The sequence below is a fragment of the Anoplophora glabripennis genome, unplaced genomic scaffold (genome assembly GCF_000390285.2).
Source record: "Anoplophora glabripennis isolate ALB-LARVAE unplaced genomic scaffold, Agla_2.0 scaffold86, whole genome shotgun sequence".
Classification (NCBI taxonomy): domain Eukaryota; kingdom Metazoa; phylum Arthropoda; class Insecta; order Coleoptera; family Cerambycidae; genus Anoplophora; species Anoplophora glabripennis.
The window spans coordinates 257,195-279,112 of NW_019416242.1; the positions used below are offsets into that span (position 1 = coordinate 257,195).

General features: G+C 37.4%; 2 protein-coding genes across 2 annotated transcripts; both read right to left on the bottom strand.

Annotated features, from left to right (window-relative positions):
* Nucleotides 1-11,925: 11,925 nt before the first annotated feature.
* LOC108910318 (sphingomyelin phosphodiesterase-like) lies at nucleotides 11,926-14,979 on the bottom strand. The gene is made up of 10 exons (XM_018714882.2): nucleotides 14,867-14,979; nucleotides 14,384-14,688; nucleotides 14,109-14,258; nucleotides 13,819-14,043; nucleotides 13,586-13,755; nucleotides 13,324-13,518; nucleotides 13,100-13,270; nucleotides 12,850-13,027; nucleotides 12,406-12,596; nucleotides 11,926-12,122 (listed from the first exon to the last, which is right to left on the bottom strand). The coding sequence occupies exons 1-10, from the start codon at nucleotides 14,937-14,939 to the stop codon at nucleotides 11,975-11,977; spliced, it is 1,806 nt and encodes a 601-aa protein (XP_018570398.1). The 5' UTR covers nucleotides 14,940-14,979; the 3' UTR covers nucleotides 11,926-11,974.
* A 1,425-nt stretch (nucleotides 14,980-16,404) lies between these two features.
* Nucleotides 16,405-19,480, bottom strand: LOC108910319 (sphingomyelin phosphodiesterase). Its single transcript, XM_018714883.1, has 9 exons — nucleotides 19,320-19,480; nucleotides 18,650-19,032; nucleotides 18,374-18,598; nucleotides 18,140-18,309; nucleotides 17,895-18,089; nucleotides 17,671-17,841; nucleotides 17,384-17,561; nucleotides 16,879-17,069; nucleotides 16,405-16,601 (listed from the first exon to the last, which is right to left on the bottom strand). Exons 1-9 carry the CDS (start codon nucleotides 19,390-19,392, stop codon nucleotides 16,454-16,456), a joined length of 1,734 nt encoding a protein of 577 aa, XP_018570399.1. The 5' UTR covers nucleotides 19,393-19,480; the 3' UTR covers nucleotides 16,405-16,453.
* Nucleotides 19,481-21,918: the final 2,438 nt, after the last annotated feature.

Below are 21,918 nucleotides of genomic sequence, written 5' to 3' on the forward strand. Positions count from 1 at the left end.
CATATCAACCACTCTGCTTATCACTGATTTATGGGGAAGCAAAACGCAACTCATGAAGCACGACGTATTTACAGTAAGTGCAGTATCCAGACGTTCAGTTCAGGCTAGATCAGTTGTTGTGGTGTTCCGGCATAACTTAGATACTGGTAGTGTTATTCCTCGCTTTGACCGAGAACCTCAACAATAAATTTGATCTTCTTTAACCCGCGTAAGTTTGTGCAGACCTACTTCCAGTGCAGATTTTTATTCGTGTGCCACCAGCGGATTGAAATACGTACGTTACTTCAACTCTTTCTTACAAAAAGCTTAATTTGGCGTTAACATCCGATTGTATTCGGTGCTACAATGTAGAAGAAACCGTCGTCGTCGATGCACAACTGGGTTCCGCCCCCGTAGATCGAAGTTAACGACGTGGGGCACGCGACCCGCCGCCTCCTGCCCGTAGGCACGCGATCCAAGCCGTGATCGCCGCTCCAGGTTTATGGGTAACCGTGGCGGTGCAATCGCCGGCACCGGGTCATGGTGTCAAAGACCCTTAGGGTGTTTGCAGGTAGGCCGTTGACACGGCGATGCATCGGCGGCCGAGGGGCGGCGGGTGGCGGCGGTCCACGCGTATTAAGTAGCATTATAATGTTCCACACGAAGCCTGATTGACTGTATCCGCTGACGGACCCAAACTACTGTTGGATTTTTTTTAATGGACAACTCCTTGCGCTAAAATAATCGGGGGTCAAAGGGTTGCTTTTATAAGTTTTGTTTTGCCCAAAGAGAACAAAGTCTGCAATTTATTTGAGCAAAGGCTGCCGTTTTTCGCGACTGGATGACTTAGGAGGTGGAAATATTATTTTAAAACAAACTAAACAATTTAAGAAAGCATCACTCCGGAAGGGTCTGCAATAAACCAAAAAAAAACCGCACGGATAAAATGTCAAAGACTATCTAATCGTCCTATGGATCCTGATTTACCTACACGTATTCACAATTTTGTGGGATGTTTCGGTCGCGATAGGTCATCGCATAAATTTGGAAGGACATTTTCAAACATATCCAGACCGTCGTCATTAGCATTTAAACGATGTGTCGTCCTATTTCACCAGCACAAACATTCCAAAGTCGTGAACGAAGTGAATATCTGCTGGCTCTACATTAGAATATCTGTATGTTAAAACAAGCGCTTGTCAGGCACAGGCGAATAAAACTATGTACACGCTGCGAACACGCTAGATTTAGGTAAAAAAAAATCTGGATTATTTCAAAAGCTATTTTTGCATAAGTTTCATTCGTTTGTAAAGCCGAAAATCAGAATTATCAAATCAGTTCTTGGATTTGAGAATTGTTGTTTATTCAAAATTGTGGAGAAAATGATGCTTCGCTTCATTTTTAAATACAGGGTGTGGAGTGTATAATCTATAAAAATTAAATTACATCTTCCTGATGATATTTGTAATAGAAAAGTCTTATACGAAAAAGTTCTATCTTCGCGTTTTTTTTTTTGTAGATTAAAATTCATTTATTCAACGAAAATGAAGGCCGACCCGGCCAAAATGTTTCCTCAGCGATGGATTGGACGCTTTGGTCTTGTGCCGTGGCCACCTCGGTCACCCGATCTAACTCCAATGGAATTTTATCTTTGGAGTCACTTGAAGTCATTGATTTACGATACTCCAACTGCTACGGTGTAAGAATTGCGAAGCCATATACTTGAAGCTGCTGACACAATTAGGAGGATACCTGGAATTTGGGAAAATGTTCGCCAAAATTGGGTGCGTCGGTGCCATGCCTGTATCCGCGCTAATGGGGATCAATTTCAACATTTGCTCTAGAAATGGTAAGTTTTATTTCATTTTGTTCCACATGTTGATGGAGTTTGTTTAGTGTCAACATAGCAATTACTATTAATTATTATAATAAGAAAATCAGCTTTTTTTAAATATCTATTTTTCTTGGTTTGTGCTTTTGCATTGAAAAATTCCCCAAAAATTGAGAAATATCTTTCAAGGACGATTTGTTTACGCGGCTGGTCTACAGCACGTAATTCATAGTACAGCACACGGACAGGACCGTTCCAGAGAAAATATTTTGATCCATAATTGAACTTTAATTTACGAAAAAAAAGCAAAAAAACTTTTTCGTATAAGACTTTTCTATTACAAATATCGTTAGGAAGCTGTAGTTTAATTTTTATAGATTATACACGCCACACCCTGTATATTAGCCCTGTTCGCAAAAGATCAAATGTTGAGTCCATTTCAATAGACACATTTTAATGAATCCGTGTAAACATGTTTTCCATTCATAAATCATAATATGCCATATACTATTTTCGTATATTTTGGATCGCAATTTTCGAGCTTTTGTTGGGTTTAATAAACTAGAAATTAATTCTTAAAAGCTTCTAATCGATAGCGGGGAATCTATCAAACCCTACCTATATCGAGTCCCTCGAGAAAAAAACCTGCATTAGTTTAATAGAACTCGTTCTTCTACATATAAATGAAATTATATAACAGCACGATCACGTTATATAAGTTTTCTTGGAAGATAGTTACATTTGATCAATATGAAAAAAATAAAAGATACTGATGCAGAAATTCTCAACTTAAATAACGTTTATTGTCTACCCACAGCACGCAGAAGCATCACCGTTGTGAGCTAGAGAATAATACCGATATTTTGTTTGTTAACTCTTTGTTTTGTCCTTTATATTTCTGTTATTTGTAACTTGTTCTATATCTTTTATATTTAATTCCTTTTTTCTTTTTTAAGTGTTACATTTTAAGAATAGAGTAATAACCCCTGTTTCTGTGTCAGTATCGCCACCTATACATCGGATGTTTTATAGGAGCGCCAACCAACGCAACGTTATATTTTTTATATAAAAAACGGCCTGCTGAGAAGGACATAATTCGCGTAATAAATCAGTTAGGGCAGCAGCCGGGGCAAAAATTATTAAGGATACTTCCTGGGACGTCGAGTTGCCGGGATTGCCTTTAAATTTTTATTCCGGGCAATTAATGCCCTCCCGTTCGGGAAACAAATTGAATACTTAGGGATACCCGATAGCTCCGGCGAAGGGGAAAGATTTTTAATGAATACTCTTTTTGTTGTTGGGTCCCTCGCCGCCAAAGGCGGTCCCAAAAGTTCGTAAATACCCTTAATTAAGTATTAAGTAATATCGCATTTTAATGAATAAGTTTTATAAGGATATAATTTATGGAGATTGGGTGGTAAGACTGTCAACTAGAATTCAAAACCCTGGCAGCGAAATAGATTTGAAATTGGTAATTTTGAGTAGTTAATTTCATGCTGTAAATAAATTTGAGTTCATTCCGATACATTATAAGTAGGCTTAGTGCGGCGCGAGTTTAACAGGACGGTAGTCATATTACGAAATGTACTGATTTCTAGTCCTTACTATTAATATCAAGTTAATTGTACCTTTAATAATATCCAAGTAACCTCAGATATCGAACACGAACACGCTTTCGATTGTTCGATGCGCCATCTATTCGGGAATGTAAATAGTGACGAACAAGTTAAAAACAGAGTTTATTCAGCTTAATTCTTCAGTAGTACCCAATTCTGTAGTAGTAACTAAATCAGGATAAATTTTACTGCCACTTATCAACGTCTTTAATACCTCAGTAATTTTTTTTATATGTATCCGTTGATCAACTGGCGGATCTTTCATCAGAACAAGAGTAGTTTATGTCACGACTCAACAACGTCTTGGACATTCGTCAGCTGACTGAGGCAAATCATCACCAAACTCAACATTACTGCAGAATCAGGTCTATCAAAGCAACAACTCCTTTAGACACTATTGTGTCCTTAGTCAGGAATCAACTTACATATAATCTATATTTCAAACTGTTTTACTTTAGAAGGAACCAGTCTAAACCGCTGTACCTCTCATCTATAAAACGGCAAACAACGACAATTATTCAAACATATTGTCAGAATCGTTCAAATTCGAATCAGCTCGTAATCCGCTCGAAAAATTGCCTGTTAAAGCGGAAATAATTCAACTTTATGCACAATTTAGCGGGCCTAATCGTGAATGAACTCGTCGTTGGATCATTAAATCCGAATCCCACACCCAGACGCTCAACAGACATCGGAATGGAACACTTAGAAATGAATATTCATCCCACCTTCCATTAACAGCAGTTCCATATTGGGACATAAACATCAATTTCGCAAATCTATGTCGTCGAATCGATAGGGTAAGCTATGAGGGCATTTAATATCACGCGCATATGTCATGTAATTAATTAAAAGCTCTGCGTATTAGATACGACGGGTAAGGGGGTCTCATGAATTAGATAGATCGCATGGCTTAATCTTTTGGGATTGTTACGGGAAAACAGCCGGAGGCAAAAAAGCTTCATATATCACGAGTGGACCTCCCTGAGCCTCGAATTAATATTCTCGTTATTGCGATGGGTTAGAGGTTAGTGTGGTTAGGCCATCTCTTGATTACGGCGGGGACAAATTCTTCCAGTGGAATTTTATTCGTCCGTTGTTGTGTTTAAGCAATATATTCGGTAGGATTGTTTCATAAGTCAAACTCTAAACAGTAAAAATTACGTTTTAAGAAAGAAAGGACAAACAATTTCTCAAGCACGAACCTGTCTCCCGACACCGCCTACTCATGTCGTCTCTGTAACCTACTTCACACCCCTAAAAAGTTGTGTTATCGACTCCTTCGAGCACATTGCATGCATCAAACCGTTTGGAACAGACAGTCACATTCATTGCTACGCTTCACCTTCGGCAACTCTCGCAAGTCGATGTTCTTCGTGTTCGAAAACAATTGAAAAGTTTCCAGGCTACTGCTTGATAGTTCGTTGAGTTATGCAATCAAGTGGACTTGGAAAATTTGACTGATATCTGTCATCTGAATTTGCTGTGCTTACAAAACAAATAGATGCACTCTCCAATACCGTTAGATGATTCATCCGCGTCGACCATCCAAAATCACCTTTTACCATTTGAAGTTACGATTAATTGACACGTTAAAACCAACCTGTCCTCAGCGGGCAAACATTAGCTTAACACAGCTTTTTAAAATGTGGATTCTAACCGCACATCCTGTCGGACTATGTACGTACGTACGATTCATCACTTTTTGTCAACGGGGATCTGTTTGAGCACTGATTTCGCTCAGCGACGATATCAGTTTCAATATTGACAACTTTGTTCGTGGAACGTGACGAACATAAATCCGCCGTCTCCGCCGTCGTTTGGCTGGCTCTAACTCATGCAAGACATGCACACCGAAGCGTCGACAAATAAGTCGGGGACGGAGGGAAATCGATCGCGACTTTAGAACTACGAAGGCGCTGATACGTACGCAAATGTAGTAATTAATGTAAAATTTAGGAAGAATAGAGTGTAAATATCGTCAGAATATAGGTCGACAGCAAAGGAAATTGGAACTTCTTGGATGTAAGACCTAATTTTTGCTGGAATATCTTCAGTACAACTCACATAATAAAAGCGTAGGTCCCTAGATCTGGGCGAGGTCCGGAACATTTTCAAAATTGCAAAAATGTTTGAAAAATTTTCTAAAATATCTATTTTATCCGAGTTTTTTACTTATATCTTGCATTTTGGAAGAATATTGAAGAGGAAAAAGTTTTAGAATAATTTGCATAATTTACTGTAAGTTAGAAATGTTTAAATTTATTACGGATGTTGCAAAATAGCAATAATTGATGAAAAAAGGCAAAATAATCAAGTTTTTTGGATTTTTTCTAATTTTGGTAAAAAAAAAAACGTTAAAGTATAATAAAACAACACACTATATTTCAGTAAAATCGGTTCTATAGTTTTCGAAAAATAATTTTTTGAAAAAAATTTTGAATTTTCAAAATGCTGCACAGCCTCAAATAAAGCATCCAAATACTTGAACATTTTTTTCACATTGAAGAGACCACTCAATCTTTCAAATGTTTTTTGAAAAATTGAAATCGGTTGATTAGGACGGCCAAAAATTATAATTTTATAGTACTATTTTTTCTTAATTTTATCTGTATTTAACAAAAAAATTAATTTCCAAATACCGCCTTAATGTTAAAAAAAGTTGTCACCGTCGTTCTTGGTGGTGAAAATTCGAAATATTTGAAATTATTCAATTTTCGTGGCTGAAAACATACATAGCCATTATCGAAACCAAGAGAGTTGCACGAACAAAATTTGGAGAGAACATAGCTAATACAATGCGAAACATCGCCTTAATGTTAAAGATGCTGTCACCGCCATTCTTGGTGGTGAAAATTCTAAATATTTGGAATCATTCAATTTTCATGTCTGAAAACATACATAGGCATTTTCGAAACCAAGAGAGTTACACGAACAAAATTCGGACAGGACATAGCTAATATAATGTGGAAAGTTTACTTAGCTTCATGCATATATTAGCTTTAACATACATTTCGATTACTTGTTTGTATTAAATAATACATTAATTAAATTTCAGCACAAATATAATACTGGGGGTGTTTTCCACCCTTTCCCTCGCAACGACAAACGAAATTAAATTTGTAAAGTTGGTGAGACTCGCTCACATCAAGATTAGTCGCGCTAGACGCCTAATCCGTTGATCCTAGCCCAGAACAATGTCAGAAATTAAAATTGTAGAACAATAGATCCCATCTCGACTTCAGACAAGCTTGAGAGAAGAAATAGTTGGAAAATTTTGCGTTGTTGTATAGTGGGGATTACGCAATTAATCATTTTCAAGGTGGGATTTCATAAATACAGTTCGGGCAGACTGAAGTTATTCAGTAGCGCTACGGCTTTGGTTTTTCTTCTTCTCTCTTTATTTGTATCAAACCCTTGTACCAAAAGGATCAACCTAGGGTTATTTTTTATGAAAATAGTTTCGCCTAACCAAAAATATCACGCTGAAAAAGGCGACAGATACAAAAAAACACATCACATAAGTGAGGTACTGAGAGTATAAAGTAAATAAAACAAACTATAAAGAGTGTCAACAGAATTGTGTTTTATGAAATTAAATTGTATTCAATTTTAGCCTTCCAGTATAATAACGTCAGTTAAAAGAGAATTATGTATTTAATTTTGGTTGCTAATTGAATAATCTTATCGCATGGCCTCCATATTCTCCAGATTTGAACCCATCAGATGTTTTCCCCATGAATTCCAAATGCGCCGAGTATTGGAACATCCTGGGAATTGGATGTCCTGTCCTCACGGTCCAACCCCTAGCGAACCCACAATACGGCGTATTTATTAACTAAATGCACGAACCGATCCCGCGACGGCCGAACTGCGATAATATTTGCATTATTTAATTACACCGGTTGAAATATTCAGATACGAACGAATTTTCCCCGAATATTTGCCTAATCCGCAATGCCAACACTTCTTGAAACGCTCGCAGCCACATCCGTCTATTATTAGCTTTATTAAACCAATAATTCAACTTCCAACGCATTGATTAAATGGTACAAACGCAAACCTAATATCTCGCACACAATTTGTATTAATTTGATTTGACAGGGGATTAGCGTTTGTCCCTGTGTTATTAAATAATGGGAGAGATACGCCAGATAATATTTCGTCTCCAGTGCCAATGATCGGTGTTTCCTACACTTCAGGCGTCAGGTAGGTGACAATAATAATATGCCGCACCGTCCTCACATTAACAATGAACCAATTTATCTCACCATTTCTTTCGCAAATTAATAGACGATAAAAGAAAACGACTCCGGTGGAAATTTATAGCGCAAGAAGTATATTACTTCAACGGGCAAGGTCTGAATAACAATTGCACATACAAAGCTAGTATCAGTTACAGCGCGCCGTGTATCAAACTTTTTCTAACCGCCTGCGCCTCGTCGCGGTTTTTCGTTGGCTAAATGCATTTCGTCGGGTGGGTCGGCATTGGCAACGGGCCAGCTCTTCTGGACGTTTTTATACCCGGTAACGAGGAAAAGCTACTTAACTGGTTCCCGGGGCGATTTAGAAGAATATCGGCTGCTGTCAGGTGTAATCTGCCCAGAGATGTGTCTGCCAAGCAAACGGAGGCGTGTGGAATCGCTTTGTTTCACAGGAGACGTCACAGTTTAAATTTTAACTTTTTTATATGCAGGGTAATTCAGCCATAATGTCCTTATTTTTAACCGAAAATCGAAAACGAAATTACTTAACTTTTTAAAAGATTACCCCTTGACTCCCGCTAATTCGGCGGCCTACTACGCGTGACATTTTCTGGCCGGAAATGAGCCGGTGGACCACAGAGCGTTCGATCGTTGAAGCGAAACAGCTGATTTCCCCAGTCAGTCGTCTTGAATCTTGCAATTGGCTTCAAAATCAAAGTACTTTATTAACAAAGTGCTACGGACGGATGAGTGTTGCTTTAGCCGTACTATACTTCTCTCCGAAAAGCAATAAGTCACTAGGTATGTAGTATACAGGGTGTTTTTCAGAAAGACCTAAATAAAAATATTAGTGACTGTAATTAGTCATTACTAACTACAGTCACTAACAATCACTAAAATTTTGATATAAAGTTAATTAGAGTTTAAAATATTACTGAGAATGTATGCGTTGTTTATGAGACATACATCAATAAGTTTTAACATAAGCTTACTTTGAGAATTTTCTCGAAAACCGTCCACATTAGGAAGTTCTAACAAGAGTACATTATTTTTAGAAAATAAAATTGTACTTTAGAAATTGGGGCCCAAATGGTAAAAAACCTAACCTTAAAAAGATTAGAACCTAAAATGTAATAGGAATGTAGCGTAACTAGCGTTCTCTATGAAATATACAAAAAATTATTAGTCCAGCGTATTTGGCGTCCTTAAAAACCCCGGAATACCAAATTTCATAAAAATATTTCGTACCGTTTGTAAATTTTCGCAAAAATTCTATTTAAAAAATTATTTTGTCGCTCTGTATCTCGAAAACAAGAGGAGATAGACATATAGTTCATAAAACAAAAAATTCTTATTTTTTGTCGTACTATCACCCTTTGAATTTACGGGAGGTCTTTATGAAACACCCTGTATATGTACTACAAACTGAATAATTAATTAAACATAATACAAAAAACTCATATTCAATTATAAGACATAGTGAAAGTGTTAACAATATTAAAAATATTAAATTGTAACAACCGAACATTCGAAAACGATTATTATCGTTTTTATTAACTAATAAATGATTTGAAAATATGTATTTTAAATATTTCTTTGTAGCGCATTCGTATTCTACTAATTTTTTCCACCTTCCCTTAAAATTAACGACATTCTGACTGAATCGCCCTGTAGATATGTATTACGGAGAACTGTTATTTTTTCAATATTTATTTTTTGTAATACAAAGCCTTATTAGCAGAAAGCTAACCTATACAATTTATTTATTTATTTGCTCTAAAAATATACAAGGGGCATAATACCCTATTAAAAAATAAAAAATAGTATTACAAAAATATTGTAAAACTAAATAAAAGTGCTACCAAATACAGTACAAACACTTTTAAAATAAATACAAGCAAACAGAGCAATAAAAATGTAGACAAAACACAAAAATAGTACAAGCTTTGAATATAAGAAAAAGCAAAATATGATGCAAATACTAATGCAACATCGAAATATTAAAATAATGCGAATTATAAAAACAAAAAAAAAACGAATCAGAGCGTAATAAAAATATAGAGAAAATATTTTGTTAAGTATTTGTTATTTTTAGTACTATAATTAAAAAAAATATTGGAGAAATATAGATATCTTAGGAAAAAGGGTATTACGTTTTGATTTAGATTGAGTACCTAGTTTATTCAATATACAGGGTGTTTCATAATGATGTGCACATATTTTAAAGAGGTGTTTAGAAAGTAAGTTTAGGGGGGGTACCTCTTATATATATATTTTTATTTGAGCCTCCCCTGAAAAAATATTCAAATCTCAAAATGGCCGAAAAAATTCTTTTATTTTTTTTTTCACGAAAATGGTTAAACTTAGAAATTTGAATTTTGGTACACGTTAACAACTAGTTGAATGGTATTTTTTGGTAGTCCCTTTTTCTGGTTTATGTCTTTGAATTAAAAAAATTAGCACCTCTTAGTTTTATTTCTCTCACAACTTTTTTCTACGTTAGCCAATTCCAACAAGAAAAATAACTTCTAATACTACATTTCATTTAGAAACTTTTTTTACTCTTCCCATTTTTTCGTATACTTAATGGTTTACGAACAAAAAAATAAATTATTTTTCCTTGCCGATTAGGTACACAAAATTGGTCCAACTAAATGGGTGCTTAAATCGCAATTTTGGACAAGTATCCTGAGTTTTTGAAAAAAAAACTTGAACTTTTTTCTAGCTCTTACCCCATTTGTGTTATCTTGAAAAAAAAAAACACGTTATTTTACTTTTTTTAACCCCTGGCGGGGGATTGAAAAAAAAATTACTGCCACTATTGTTATTATAACGAGCGTTCATATAAAAACGTGGTCGAAGTTGGCTCTAACACATTGGATGTAGGGCGTAGCTTATAGCGACCAACTTAACCTCATTTCTCAACGAGCTGTATAGCAGCTGTCAGTTTCAATAACAAAGCGGCGATACAGCGCTTTGACAGATGACGTTTAAGTTAATTTGCTATACGCTACGCCCTATGTCCAAATTTTATATCTCAAACTAACTTGTATCAAAAATAGACCTATTTAATTGGACTATTAGCCTTGTGTTCGATTATTTTAAAGAAAATACTTCTGAGGCAACGCTACCAACAAAATGTACTTCCCACGAAGCAATTTTAGAGGTACAGAAAAACCTTTTTAAAACGTTACGCATCATAACCGGGCCCGTCACTTTGCGTTAACTCATATATTTAATACATTTTTGCTCTTCCTAAAGCTTTGCCAGCGAAACACACTTTGAATAAAAATTTTAACCGGATAAAAGATGACACGCCGACAGTGGGGGTGTCACGCCCTCAGTCTCCCCCGTCGTCTTCTCGGAAAGTGTAAAAATATAACTAGCGGATTAAAAACGAGATAAAGCAATTAACTCGGCAGCGGCTCCGCCGAGCACAAAGAATTAAATTAATTATTCAATTTGGCGGTGTAAAGCCCCCTCGCTCTGAATGGCGCTGATGAGGAGCGCAAATAAACCGACAAACAAAATTAGAGAGGCTTGTTTTTATATGTTTACACGTTTATCTGTGCGCCCGCGATTTTATTTATCGGCAGATATTGACAACGACCGAGCGGTGAAGGGTTCGCGTAGATTGCGCGCCGGTTGCGGTCGGCGATCGAGATTTCAAGGCCGCCCATGGATAATTCGCGTTTAATTTAATGGACTTGCTGGAAAAAAAAAATTGAGGGAGATTGAAAACAGAAAGATCCGCACTTCAATCAGGTAATTGTTGAACGCACCCAGCCCTCAGAACAAACCGAGAGGGACAAGCTGTGTCAGATTTGAAAAATGGAAATGGGAATCGTAGGTGGCTTGCAACATTCCTCCTGGAAAAGTCGATATCAAAATTGCAGACGTCGCAAACTTTGGTGCCTTTCCAGTGGCGATCCGTGGGTTTTTTTATTAGGTTAATATTTCACACAATTTGTTACTAACCTAATTGACGGTGTGTAGAATCTAGCGTAAATATTTAATTAAATGAAACGTCAAATTTGACAACGAAGATTCTATCTTTCTGGCAAGTGTGTTTCCTTTTGAACACACTGTAGAACTTTCTGTTTAATTTGATCTACGATTTATCAAATGTATTTTCGCCAAAAACCTGTAAAGATAATGTAAGAGACTTCATAAAAATATCTTCCGATGCTTCTGCGTCTAAGTACTGATGGAGCGGCGCCCCACATTTCTCCCCATCACCCTGATTTACGTCTGCATTTACGAGGGAGCAAGGGTTAAAGAGAAACTAACAAGATAGAGTGGTAACACTTTACTAATTCTTTGCCGGTAAATTATCGCGGCGATTATTGATTCCCGTCGTAGAGTTGTTTTAGCTCTTCGCAGCGAGTAGTATCGCCGTTCATAGTGGACACCATGTTACACAAAAGGGTCTTCTCGCAGGACTCGTCGCAGCCCTCCTTCACCGCGTAGTCGCTGTTGCGGAATTTGAAACTGGAGAAAAATATGGGAAAAAAAATAATTAACCCAGAAAAATAGAACTAGAACAAAATTTACTGACATGCAATATTTTTCAGCTACAATAAACATTATGGACTCATTGTTAAGACGTTGACATTTATATTTGATATACCCTGTATATGAATAATACAGAATATCAGGCTAACTCATTGTTCTCGTAAAAACTACGATGTCTACGTCAAATATCATCGTCTGCAACAGCCTTTAGAAGTATATTTGCGCTCTAATTCCCCATGCTTGAGAATTCAGGACTTACTTGTAATATTTCTGGATTAAACTGTGATCCTTCGTCATCTTAACGAGCAAGTCGTCCACCGCGCTAGGCTCCAAGCTGTCCACGCCATAAGCTTCCTTAAAAGAGTAGAGTTTGTACCATTCCACATCCTTTGTAGGATCTAAATTGGCCTGAGTGAGATTGAACGTCCATTCCTCAAAATCTAGGACGTCCTGGAAACGTAGGTGGTTTTACGACGAAATAAATTTCCTTATCATTACAATTTTAGATGATATAAGAACATAAAGCAGGATATAAGGTTAAATTATTGTAATGAAAAAAAATTGAGACCCATTCTTCTAGATTTAGGATGCTCTGCGAGCGTAGGATGGCTCTTGATTTATAAAACTTTTAAGTTTTTTAAAAAAGTAACCACCATTTGATGTCGGACAAACACTGATTCGAATGAGCTCCGAAATCACTTACGTATGTCTCTCCATCAACCTGGTAAAGCTTGTAACTAGGATTGGCCTTATCGGAGTTCAAAGAAGCTCCGTTCCAGTTCACGCTAACGGGTTTGGAAGAATCTGTACTGTCGTAAAAGACCCACATTTCGTCTTTGTGAGAGTGGCCCGTAAAGTGACCAGTTACGGTGTTGGCGAATCTAAAAGGTCATATATATCAATGAGAAAAGAATTGACTGGTTATGAATTGGATGATTTGATCCAACGATTACCTGCTAATGATTCTTCGATATTCCCTACTCCAACTCGCCAAGCAAGATCCAGTTCCCGTGGGCATATGCATCAGAAGATGCACATTTTCCTTCATTTTCTCAGCTTCCAACAGCACCTCAACAAGCCAGGCTAGTTGTCCGTAAGGATCTTTACTGTCATTGATCAACCACCTAAGTAACAAACTGATATATCACCAATTCTTTACATGTATCGAATTGCATACCAATTTTCATTGTAACACACGTTATTGTTCAAGACGACGATTCTAAGGCTTTTCTTGGGCGATACTGTATAGAAACCGCCCTTTAATAAGGTCGCCTTGGCTTCCTCTGGCAGCCACTCCCCCCACTCCTCAGCTATAAGGTTAAATAACCACTGGGTTGAGACGCTAGGATCGTCTACTCCTTCAGAAGACCAACTGCAACATTAAATATTCGTTGTAACTCATCACATTCTATGGAGGGACTGAATCTGTTCTAACTTACGTGTTGACTGGATGAGGTTCGTGATTTCCCAAAGCAGTAAAGACTGGGACTTTGAAGTATTTTTTGAACAAATCCGTGATGGTGATGATTTCTTTCGTGTTGTTTTCCGTACTTGTCGACCACACCCTGTGCCTGATGGTATCACCAGTATAGTATACAAAATCAAATTCCTAAAAGAAAAGGTATTGCTCAGTAGGATTTTCTGTATTGTTCAGAAATATACAACGACGTACATGCGTGGCCATTTGTTTGAAAGCTTCCTCCACTGTATGGATGGGTGTGTCTCCGCTGACGTATTCACCCCAGTACCCACAAGAAGTTCCTTCCTCTGAACCATCATCTTGGTCGGCCTGGCAACACAGAGGCTCTCCACACTGACTAGATTTGCCAGGAGTGTACAGCGGGTCGTAGTGGATGTCGGAAATATGCAGAATGTTAAACGTGTTGGTGCCATTGGCCTAAATATAAAAAATCGTTAAAGCTTTCCTCTGGCTTTGTGTCGGTATTTTGCGGCTATAGCTACCTTCACTTTTTCGACAGTGTTCCCCGAAGGAACCTCGACAGTCCATTCGTAGGTGTTGCCGCTGTCGCAGTTGTAGCTTGTTAATGCGAGTCCACAGACTGAGGTGCTATTCAGGTCTGGATTGTTGTCGATGATATAAGTGACAATGCCCTAAAAACATGGAATAAATCAACGTTTAGCATCGAAAGATGTTCCGAATTGTGATAAAATTGATACAAAGCAGTCGTTAAGTAATTACTGTCCTATCCTTAAGCTGCTGATTGCGTATTACTTACCAGATTAGCATTGATGACTCCATCGCAAACTTTTTCGTTCTCTATTTTCAAAGTGACGCAAATATCGGACGCCTCCTTCGCCATTTCCACGTCGGTCATCCCCTGTCTCCTCTTTGAAATGAACAGGTCCACTATCTGGCTGCACAGATAGCATACCTGGGAATCTTCGAGGGCCGCTTTTACATCGGTGTGACCACTGAATATGTTGGGTAAAGGACACTGACTCAAGGCATAGCTGAAGTAACCAGGGCGTACACCAGTGTTCAAGTACTCGGTGAGGGCTCTGGTCGTGAGTTGGAAGCCGTCTACAAAGGAACGAGAAGGTTCTAATTATCAGTTTTAAAATGTTTGGAACACAAACAGATCCACGTGATAACGGTCCTAAATCTTCTGTTGTTTAGATTCATTCAGTCTCTAGGTTTGTTCTTATATTAATGCAGTTGATACATGTCGTAGTGTTGTCTAAAGTAAATAAATACTTACCTTCTATTGTGTTGCTGGTTGAAGCAGAAACACACAAACAAAATAACACAAACCCGAATAGTTTGGCACCCATTTTGAGAGTTATGTTACGATTGTAGTAATCTTTTCATTTAAATTTGTTGAAACGGTTTTTAATCATCGGACGCGATAGATATTTTCAACGTTATCAGATAATGTGGCAATTCAATTTTTGCTTCAATTAATCTCAAGTATCTTGTCTTCAACTTAAGAACAAAGTAAATAGTCGATAATTTTTATTACGCACCTGTTACCATACCACGTTAACTGTCAATAGGTTTTAATTAAGACGATTAAGAAATATTCGATATTCATTTGTTTTAGACTCGACCTAGAAATATATCGCATCTTAAAGAAGAATGGTTAGAAAGCCTATAAAATGCCAACTTCTCAAGAAATTATTCCTGGTGATCAAATAAGGCGTATGGAGTTTTGGGAATCCACTAGGGAAAAAATATATGAAAATAATGGATTTGCTTGGTAGATTTTATTTCCAATATTGGTCCCGGGAAAACAAGCATTTAAGTATACCATTAAGAATGCAGTACCCTCAAAAGGTAAATGTTTGGGCTGGCATTTTAGGCGATAATATTGTGGGATCCTTTTTTATTGATGGTAGCTTAAATGCTGAGAGATATTTGCATTTATTACAAAATAGTGTTGTACCAGCTGTACGAATCTTGGATGTAAATTTTGAGGAAATTTGGTTTCAGCAAGAGGGATGTCCTGCACACAATGCAAGGCCAGTTCAACATTATTTGGAATAAACTTCACCTCAAAGGCTTAGAGGTATCATACCTTGGCCTCCTCGATCTCCAAATCTGACACCCTGCGACTTCTCTACAAACATCGACACGAAAGGGCCGCAAATTTGGACGAATTACGGCTTAAAATTAGAAATATTTTAGGATCGGTTACTCCTGACATTTTTTCAAATGTTCGTCAAGAATTTTACGACAGATTAGGGTATTGTGAAGCTCAAGCAGGTGGTTTGTTTGAACACCTTATTAATTAATAGTAAGCTTTATTTAGTAGGCATTTGAAAATAATTCATTGTTTTGCTTAACAATTGCCACTCATTTTATTTTAGAATACCGTTTTAGTTTTTACTAAAGGTTATAAATAATTTGTAATAAAGTTGGAATGCTTTAGTATGGTCTCAAAACCTCTTATCATTCTTGTAAAAAATATCGTTACAAATAGGGTACGTGTTTCCTTTTGAACACACTGTAGATCTACGATTTATCTGTCATATATTTTTTTTACCAAAAACCTGTAAAGATAACATAAGAGACTTTATAAAAATACGTTTCAAAACCAAAACCAAAACAAAAATAAAAAACTACCTCCTCAAGCCTCAATACAAACTGCTGCTATAAATACACATCCACAGAAAAATCCCGTTCTTTCGGTGCTTCCGCGTCTAGGTACTGATGGAGCGGCGCCCCACATTTCTCCCCATCACCCTGATTTATGTCTGCATTTACGAGGGAGCAAGGGTTAAAGAGAAACTAACAAGATAGAGTGGCAACACTTTACTAATTCTTTGCCGGTAAATTATCGCGGCGATTATTGATTCCCGTCGTAGAGTTGTTTTAGCTCTTCGCAGCGAGTAGTGTCGCCGTTCATAGTGGACACCATGTTACACAAAAGGGTCTTCTCGCAGGACTCGTCGCAGCCCTCCTTCACCGCGTAATCGCTGTTGCGGAATTTGTAACTGAATATAAGGAAACAAATTAAATAACCCACAAAAACAGAATATAAAAAAATACAGTAACATGCAATATTTTTCAGCTACAATATACATTATGGACTCATTGTTAAGACGTTGACATTTATATTTGATAGACCCTGTATATGAATAATCCAGAATATCAGGCTAACTCATTATTCTCGTAAAAACTACGATGTCTACGTCAAATATCATCGTCTGCAACAGCCTTTAGAAGTATATTTGCGCTCTAATTCCCCATGCTTGAGAATTCAGGACTTACTTGTAATATTTCTGGATTAAACTGTGATCCTTCGTCATCTTAACGAGCAAGTCGTCCACCGCGCTAGGCTCCAAGCTGTCCACGCCATAAGCTTCCTTAAAAGAGTAGAGTTTGTACCATTCCACATCCTTTGTAGGATCTAAATTGGCCTGAGTGAGATTGAACGTCCATTCCTCAAAATCTAGGACGTCCTGGAAACGTAGGTGGTTTTACGACGAAATAAATTTCCTTATCATTACAATTTTAGATGATATAAGAACATAAAGCAGGATATAAGGTTAAATTATTGTAATGAAAAAAAATTGAGACCCATTCTTCTAGATTTAGGATGCTCTGCAAGCGTAGCATGGCTCCGGACTTATATAGCTTTTAATTTTTTGTAAAAGTAACATCACCATTTGATGACGGATATATTTTATTCTGTATTAAAAGTATCTAAGCTTGCTATAAATTCTGAAAGCGAATGAGCTCTTTTTAGAGATCGATAGACACCGAAATCACTTACGTATGTCTCTCCATCAATATGGTAAAGCTTGTAACTGGGGTTGGACTTATCGGAGTTCAAAGAAGCTCCGTTCCAGCCCACGCTAATGGGTTTGGAGGAATCTGTACTGTCGTAATAGACCCACATTTCGTCTTTGTGAGAGTGGCCCGTAAAGTGACCAGCCACCGTGTTGGCGAATCTAAAAAAATACATTTTTTACATTATTACTGTATTATTCAAAAGGTCATGTATATCCATGAAGAAAGAATTGACTAGTTATGAATTCGATGATTTGATCCAACGATTACCTGCTAAGAATTCTTCGATATTCCCTACTCCAACTCGCCAAGCAGGATCCAGTTCCCGTTGGCATATGCATCAGAAGATGCACATTTTCCTTCATTTTCTCAGCTTCCAACAGCACCTCAACAAGCCAGGCTAGTTGTCCGTAAGGGTCTTTACTGTCATTGATCAACCACCTAGGTAACAAACTGATATATCACCAATTCTTTACATGTATCGAATTCCGTACCAATTTTCATTGTAACACACGTTATTGTTCAAGACGACGATTCTAAGGCTTTTCTTGGGCGATACTGTATAGAAACCGCCCTTTAATAAGGTCGCCTTGGCTTCCTCTGGCAGCCACTCCCCCCACTCCTCAGCTATAAGATTAAATAACCACTGGGTTGAGACGCTAGGATCGTCTACTCCTTCAGAAGACCAACTGCAACATTAAATATTCGTTGTGGAGGGACTGAATCAGTTCTAACTTACGTGTTGACTGGATGAGGTTCATGATTTCCCAAAGCAGTAAAGACTGGGACTTTGAAGTATTTCTTGAACAAATCCGTGATGGTGATGATCTCTTTCGTATTGTTTTCTGTGCTTGTCGACCATACTCTGTGCCTAATAGTATCACCAGTATAATATACAAAATCAAATTCCTAAAAGAGAAAGTATTGTTCAGGTAATATTTCCTTTATTGTTTAGAGAAAAACAGCGACGTACATGCGTGGCCATTTGTTTGAACGCTTCCTCCACTGTCTGGATGGGTGTGTCTGCGCTGATGTACTCAGCCCAGTACCCACAAGAAGTTCCTTCCTCTGAACCGTCATCTTGGTCGTCCTGGCAGCATAGGGGTGCTCCGCACTGAGTGGTTTTTCCAGGGGTGTATCGCGGATCGTAGTGGATGTCCGAGATGTGTAGAACGTTGTAAGGATTGGTACCGGTGGCCTTAAACAGCAAATAATTTAAGATACTCAACACAGTCTTAGATCATTCTACCTTTGGTTTATCCACCGTATTGCCTTCAGGGACGTCGATGCTCCAATCGTAATGTTCGCTGTCACAGTCTTTCTCTGGCAGTATAAGACCGCATATCCTCTTACCGCTTATGTCTTTGGTATTGTCGATCATATAAGCGAACACGTCTACGTTGGGTCTGATGATTCCCTCACATATAGTGGCACTCTCTATCTTCAATAGAGTGCAGACGAAATCGGCCTCCTTTACCAGTTGTTCATTAGTCATCCCCAGTTTTCGCTCAGCTATCAGCAAATCAGCCACGATTTTACACGACGTACATGTTGCAAAGTCGTCTATTGATATGCCTTTGGGGAGAGAATCCAGATATGTGTGTAGGGTTTGGGAAACGGATTGCAGTTCATCTGAAAAAACCAATGGTTTGAACCATCTCCTTTCTTTTACCCCGGGTCAGTTGTTAAAATTAATTGTGGATGTTGAATTATTATTTTGTTGCAAATTTAATAAAACAATTAGCGAATGTTTACTCAATTTAACAGGAGAATTGAGTCCTGCACGAATTAGGTTCCCTTTAATTTTCTTTCGATGCCTGGAGGGCATTGAAAAAATTAATTGGATCTTTTCGTTCTTTCATTCCTTTGTGTCAGCCGTAATAAAAGCCACGTATAAAAAACTTCGTATCAATACTTACCTCCTAGGGGTTTGCCTTTGGAGACACAAACGAAAGCACAAAACAGCAAGTATACCAACAATTTCGATCCCATCTTGCGAGTGATGAGGTAATGACGAGAAATCCGCGTCTTATATTTTACTCTTTACTTAAATTTCTTGTCGCGAGGGTTTTGAATAGTTCGAATCTCAGCGATAAGAAACTGGAGAACCTTATCACGTTTAAAAAAAAGCATGTAAAAGGGACTTTATCTGAAGAACGTGCAAAAGTAGTATCGTGATTGTAAATAAAATTGAAGCGTATACGAGGCGTGCCCAATATAAAGTGAAGGTGATAGAAAATTACAAAAGGAAAGGAAGGAAATAATGTGGTTATAGGCATTAGGATAGACAAAATTAAGAGAAAAATAAGCAGCGTATTGAAAAGCTTATAAAGAACAAAACTAGTGAATAGAAAGGAAAATAAGAACAGCACCATTTCAGCAGGATTGACAGTGAAGAGTTGGCGGCATATAAATTTCTAAGTGGAATAAACTGTGCATTTGACTGTACTGGTATGATAGGCTTGCGTTAGAATGTACAATTTAATTGATTTCAAGTACTTTTCGATATCTTTAAATGACTATTACTGTTAATTTTTTTGACGTTTGACAATAAGCGATAAGACAAGAATAAATAAATTATGATTATACTCTGTTTTTTTATTAAAATTCATACTCCATGAACTTACTTAGAACACTTAAATTTTAAATAATAATTAATTAGGATAAATACATACAAAAGCAATGTTGCAATTATAATATGAATTGAGCAGCTAACTTTGGAGTAGTTAAAATACCTCCTCCCCTGAACAGCTCGTCCTTAAGTTCATTTAAAAGCCTCATATATTTTATTTTATATAAAGGACATAAATTATCCCTACAAATTGCGAGCGTGTTCCTTTTTTAACTCATAATTCAATTTAGGGTACCATTCTTTTTACGATACGAAACGAGCCTCGAGCCACGCGCCGTTTCTAGCCGCGAAACAGGCCCTACAGTTAATTTTATCTGGGTCGTGACGATATTTCAAGAAATTAATGAGGGTAAAGTGCACCCTTCGGATCGAATGGACCGGCGGAACGCAGTGGTGGTGGCGTCATACAATACCAACACCGATATGGGTATCGTTTTCCCATTAGCAGAATGTAAGATCTTATGCTACGGTCACACGTAGCGCTACGCTATGTTCACCACGCACAATATTGCACACATCGAACATAGCTAACTTGTGAGTGGTTTTAGCGTAATTTTAGGCCGCACAGATTGCTATGGTGGCTAGTTCATTCACTATGCTATGTTCGTTAGCGAACATAGCTATGCTCGCTATATAAGTCGAAAATTGAGAACATATACTATATTTGCAGCTATGTTTTTCAGCTACACAGCGAGCATAACAAACGCAGCTCTGTATTGTAGTATAACAACCCCGGATTGTAACATTAACAACCATTTAACATAAAAGGAGAGTGCCAGGCTCACCTAGAGCTCCTGCGAGGAAAGAGCATGGCAGAGAAACCCACGATCGTTGCTCTAACTACCCAAATATAAATACAAAACAACCGCTAACAAAAGGCATACATTAAGATCCTTTGCTAATGATAAATAAGACCTGACTTATTTAATTTCTCACTAAATGTCACCTCACTCGAATTTGACATACACTCTTCCAAGTAAAACTGAAGAGGTTTGGTGTTAGTTAGCCGGCAGAGCTGGAAGGTACTGGAGTCCGATACGGGAGGCAATACAGCTATAAGTTGAGATTTCGGAAGATCTGCTTTAGCAATTCTTTTTTTTTTGTATTTAATTATTCTTTCTCTTCAGATTTCAACAAGGCTCTTATAGGCGTATGACATAAAGTGAGCATCAGAAATGCTTTATTATTCGTTTTTCGAACAATGTAATCATGATAAAACAAGTTAAATGTGAAACAAAGGAGTTGTTATTGCAATATCCTGGCAGTCACGACAAAATATACATATTTTAACATGTAATAAATAATGAGCAATCTTTAATAATAATTGGAACAGTTTTACGTTAAAAAAATATACGCCCCTGAGCATAAGACAATGAAGGCTAAACATATACAGAATTATTATCATGAAACGCCTATAATAATCACAATCATAAGATTTCATAGAACAATTAACAACAAAGTACTTAGAGAATAATTACCTGCTAATTAATACGGGTTAAACACTTTGATTTTTCACTATTTTGCCACACTGCCCGCCGATCGTCTTACTACCCATCTCCACACTGTTCTCACTTCAACTGTTTTGGCTTCTTTCCAGAATTCCCCACCTAAGCGTTTGTTTTTGCGCTTCCTTCTACCAACTGTCAATATTACGTTTTCATTATTGTACAACACCCATGTAACAGTCGAAATTGATACGATAAGTATAGTTTTGCACAGTATGGTCGTAATATTAACGGTTTCAAACGCCTCGAACATAGCGCTGTATGTAGCCCTAGCATCATTCTAACATAAATGAAGCAAAGCTTATTCTTCTATTCACTTTGAACGAAGTTTAGGGGGATTACATACAGCGAAAGCTCACTTCGAATGAGAGAGCGTTTCGT

What these genes read in the sequence shown, in the direction of transcription:
- LOC108910318 (XM_018714882.2), bottom strand. Translation starts at nt 14,939, where the DNA reads ATGGGTGCCAAACTATTCGGGTTTGTGTTATTTTGTTTGTGTGTTTCT. An exon ending in GTGTGTTACAATGAAAATTG is followed by an intron (nt 13,271 to 13,323) that starts GTATGCAATTCG and finishes TTTGTTACTTAG; the next exon opens with GTGGTTGATCAATGACAGTA. An exon ending in TTAATCCAGAAATATTACAA is followed by an intron (nt 12,123 to 12,405) that starts GTAAGTCCTGAA and finishes ATTTTTCTCCAG; the next exon opens with TTTCAAATTCCGCAACAGCG.
- LOC108910319 (XM_018714883.1), bottom strand. Translation starts at nt 19,392, where the DNA reads ATGGGATCGAAATTGTTGGTATACTTGCTGTTTTGTGCTTTCGTTTGT. An exon ending in CAAAGGCAAACCCCTAGGAG is followed by an intron (nt 19,033 to 19,319) that starts GTAAGTATTGAT and finishes TGGTTTTTTCAG; the next exon opens with ATGAACTGCAATCCGTTTCC. An exon ending in GTGTGTTACAATGAAAATTG is followed by an intron (nt 17,842 to 17,894) that starts GTACGGAATTCG and finishes TTTGTTACCTAG; the next exon opens with GTGGTTGATCAATGACAGTA.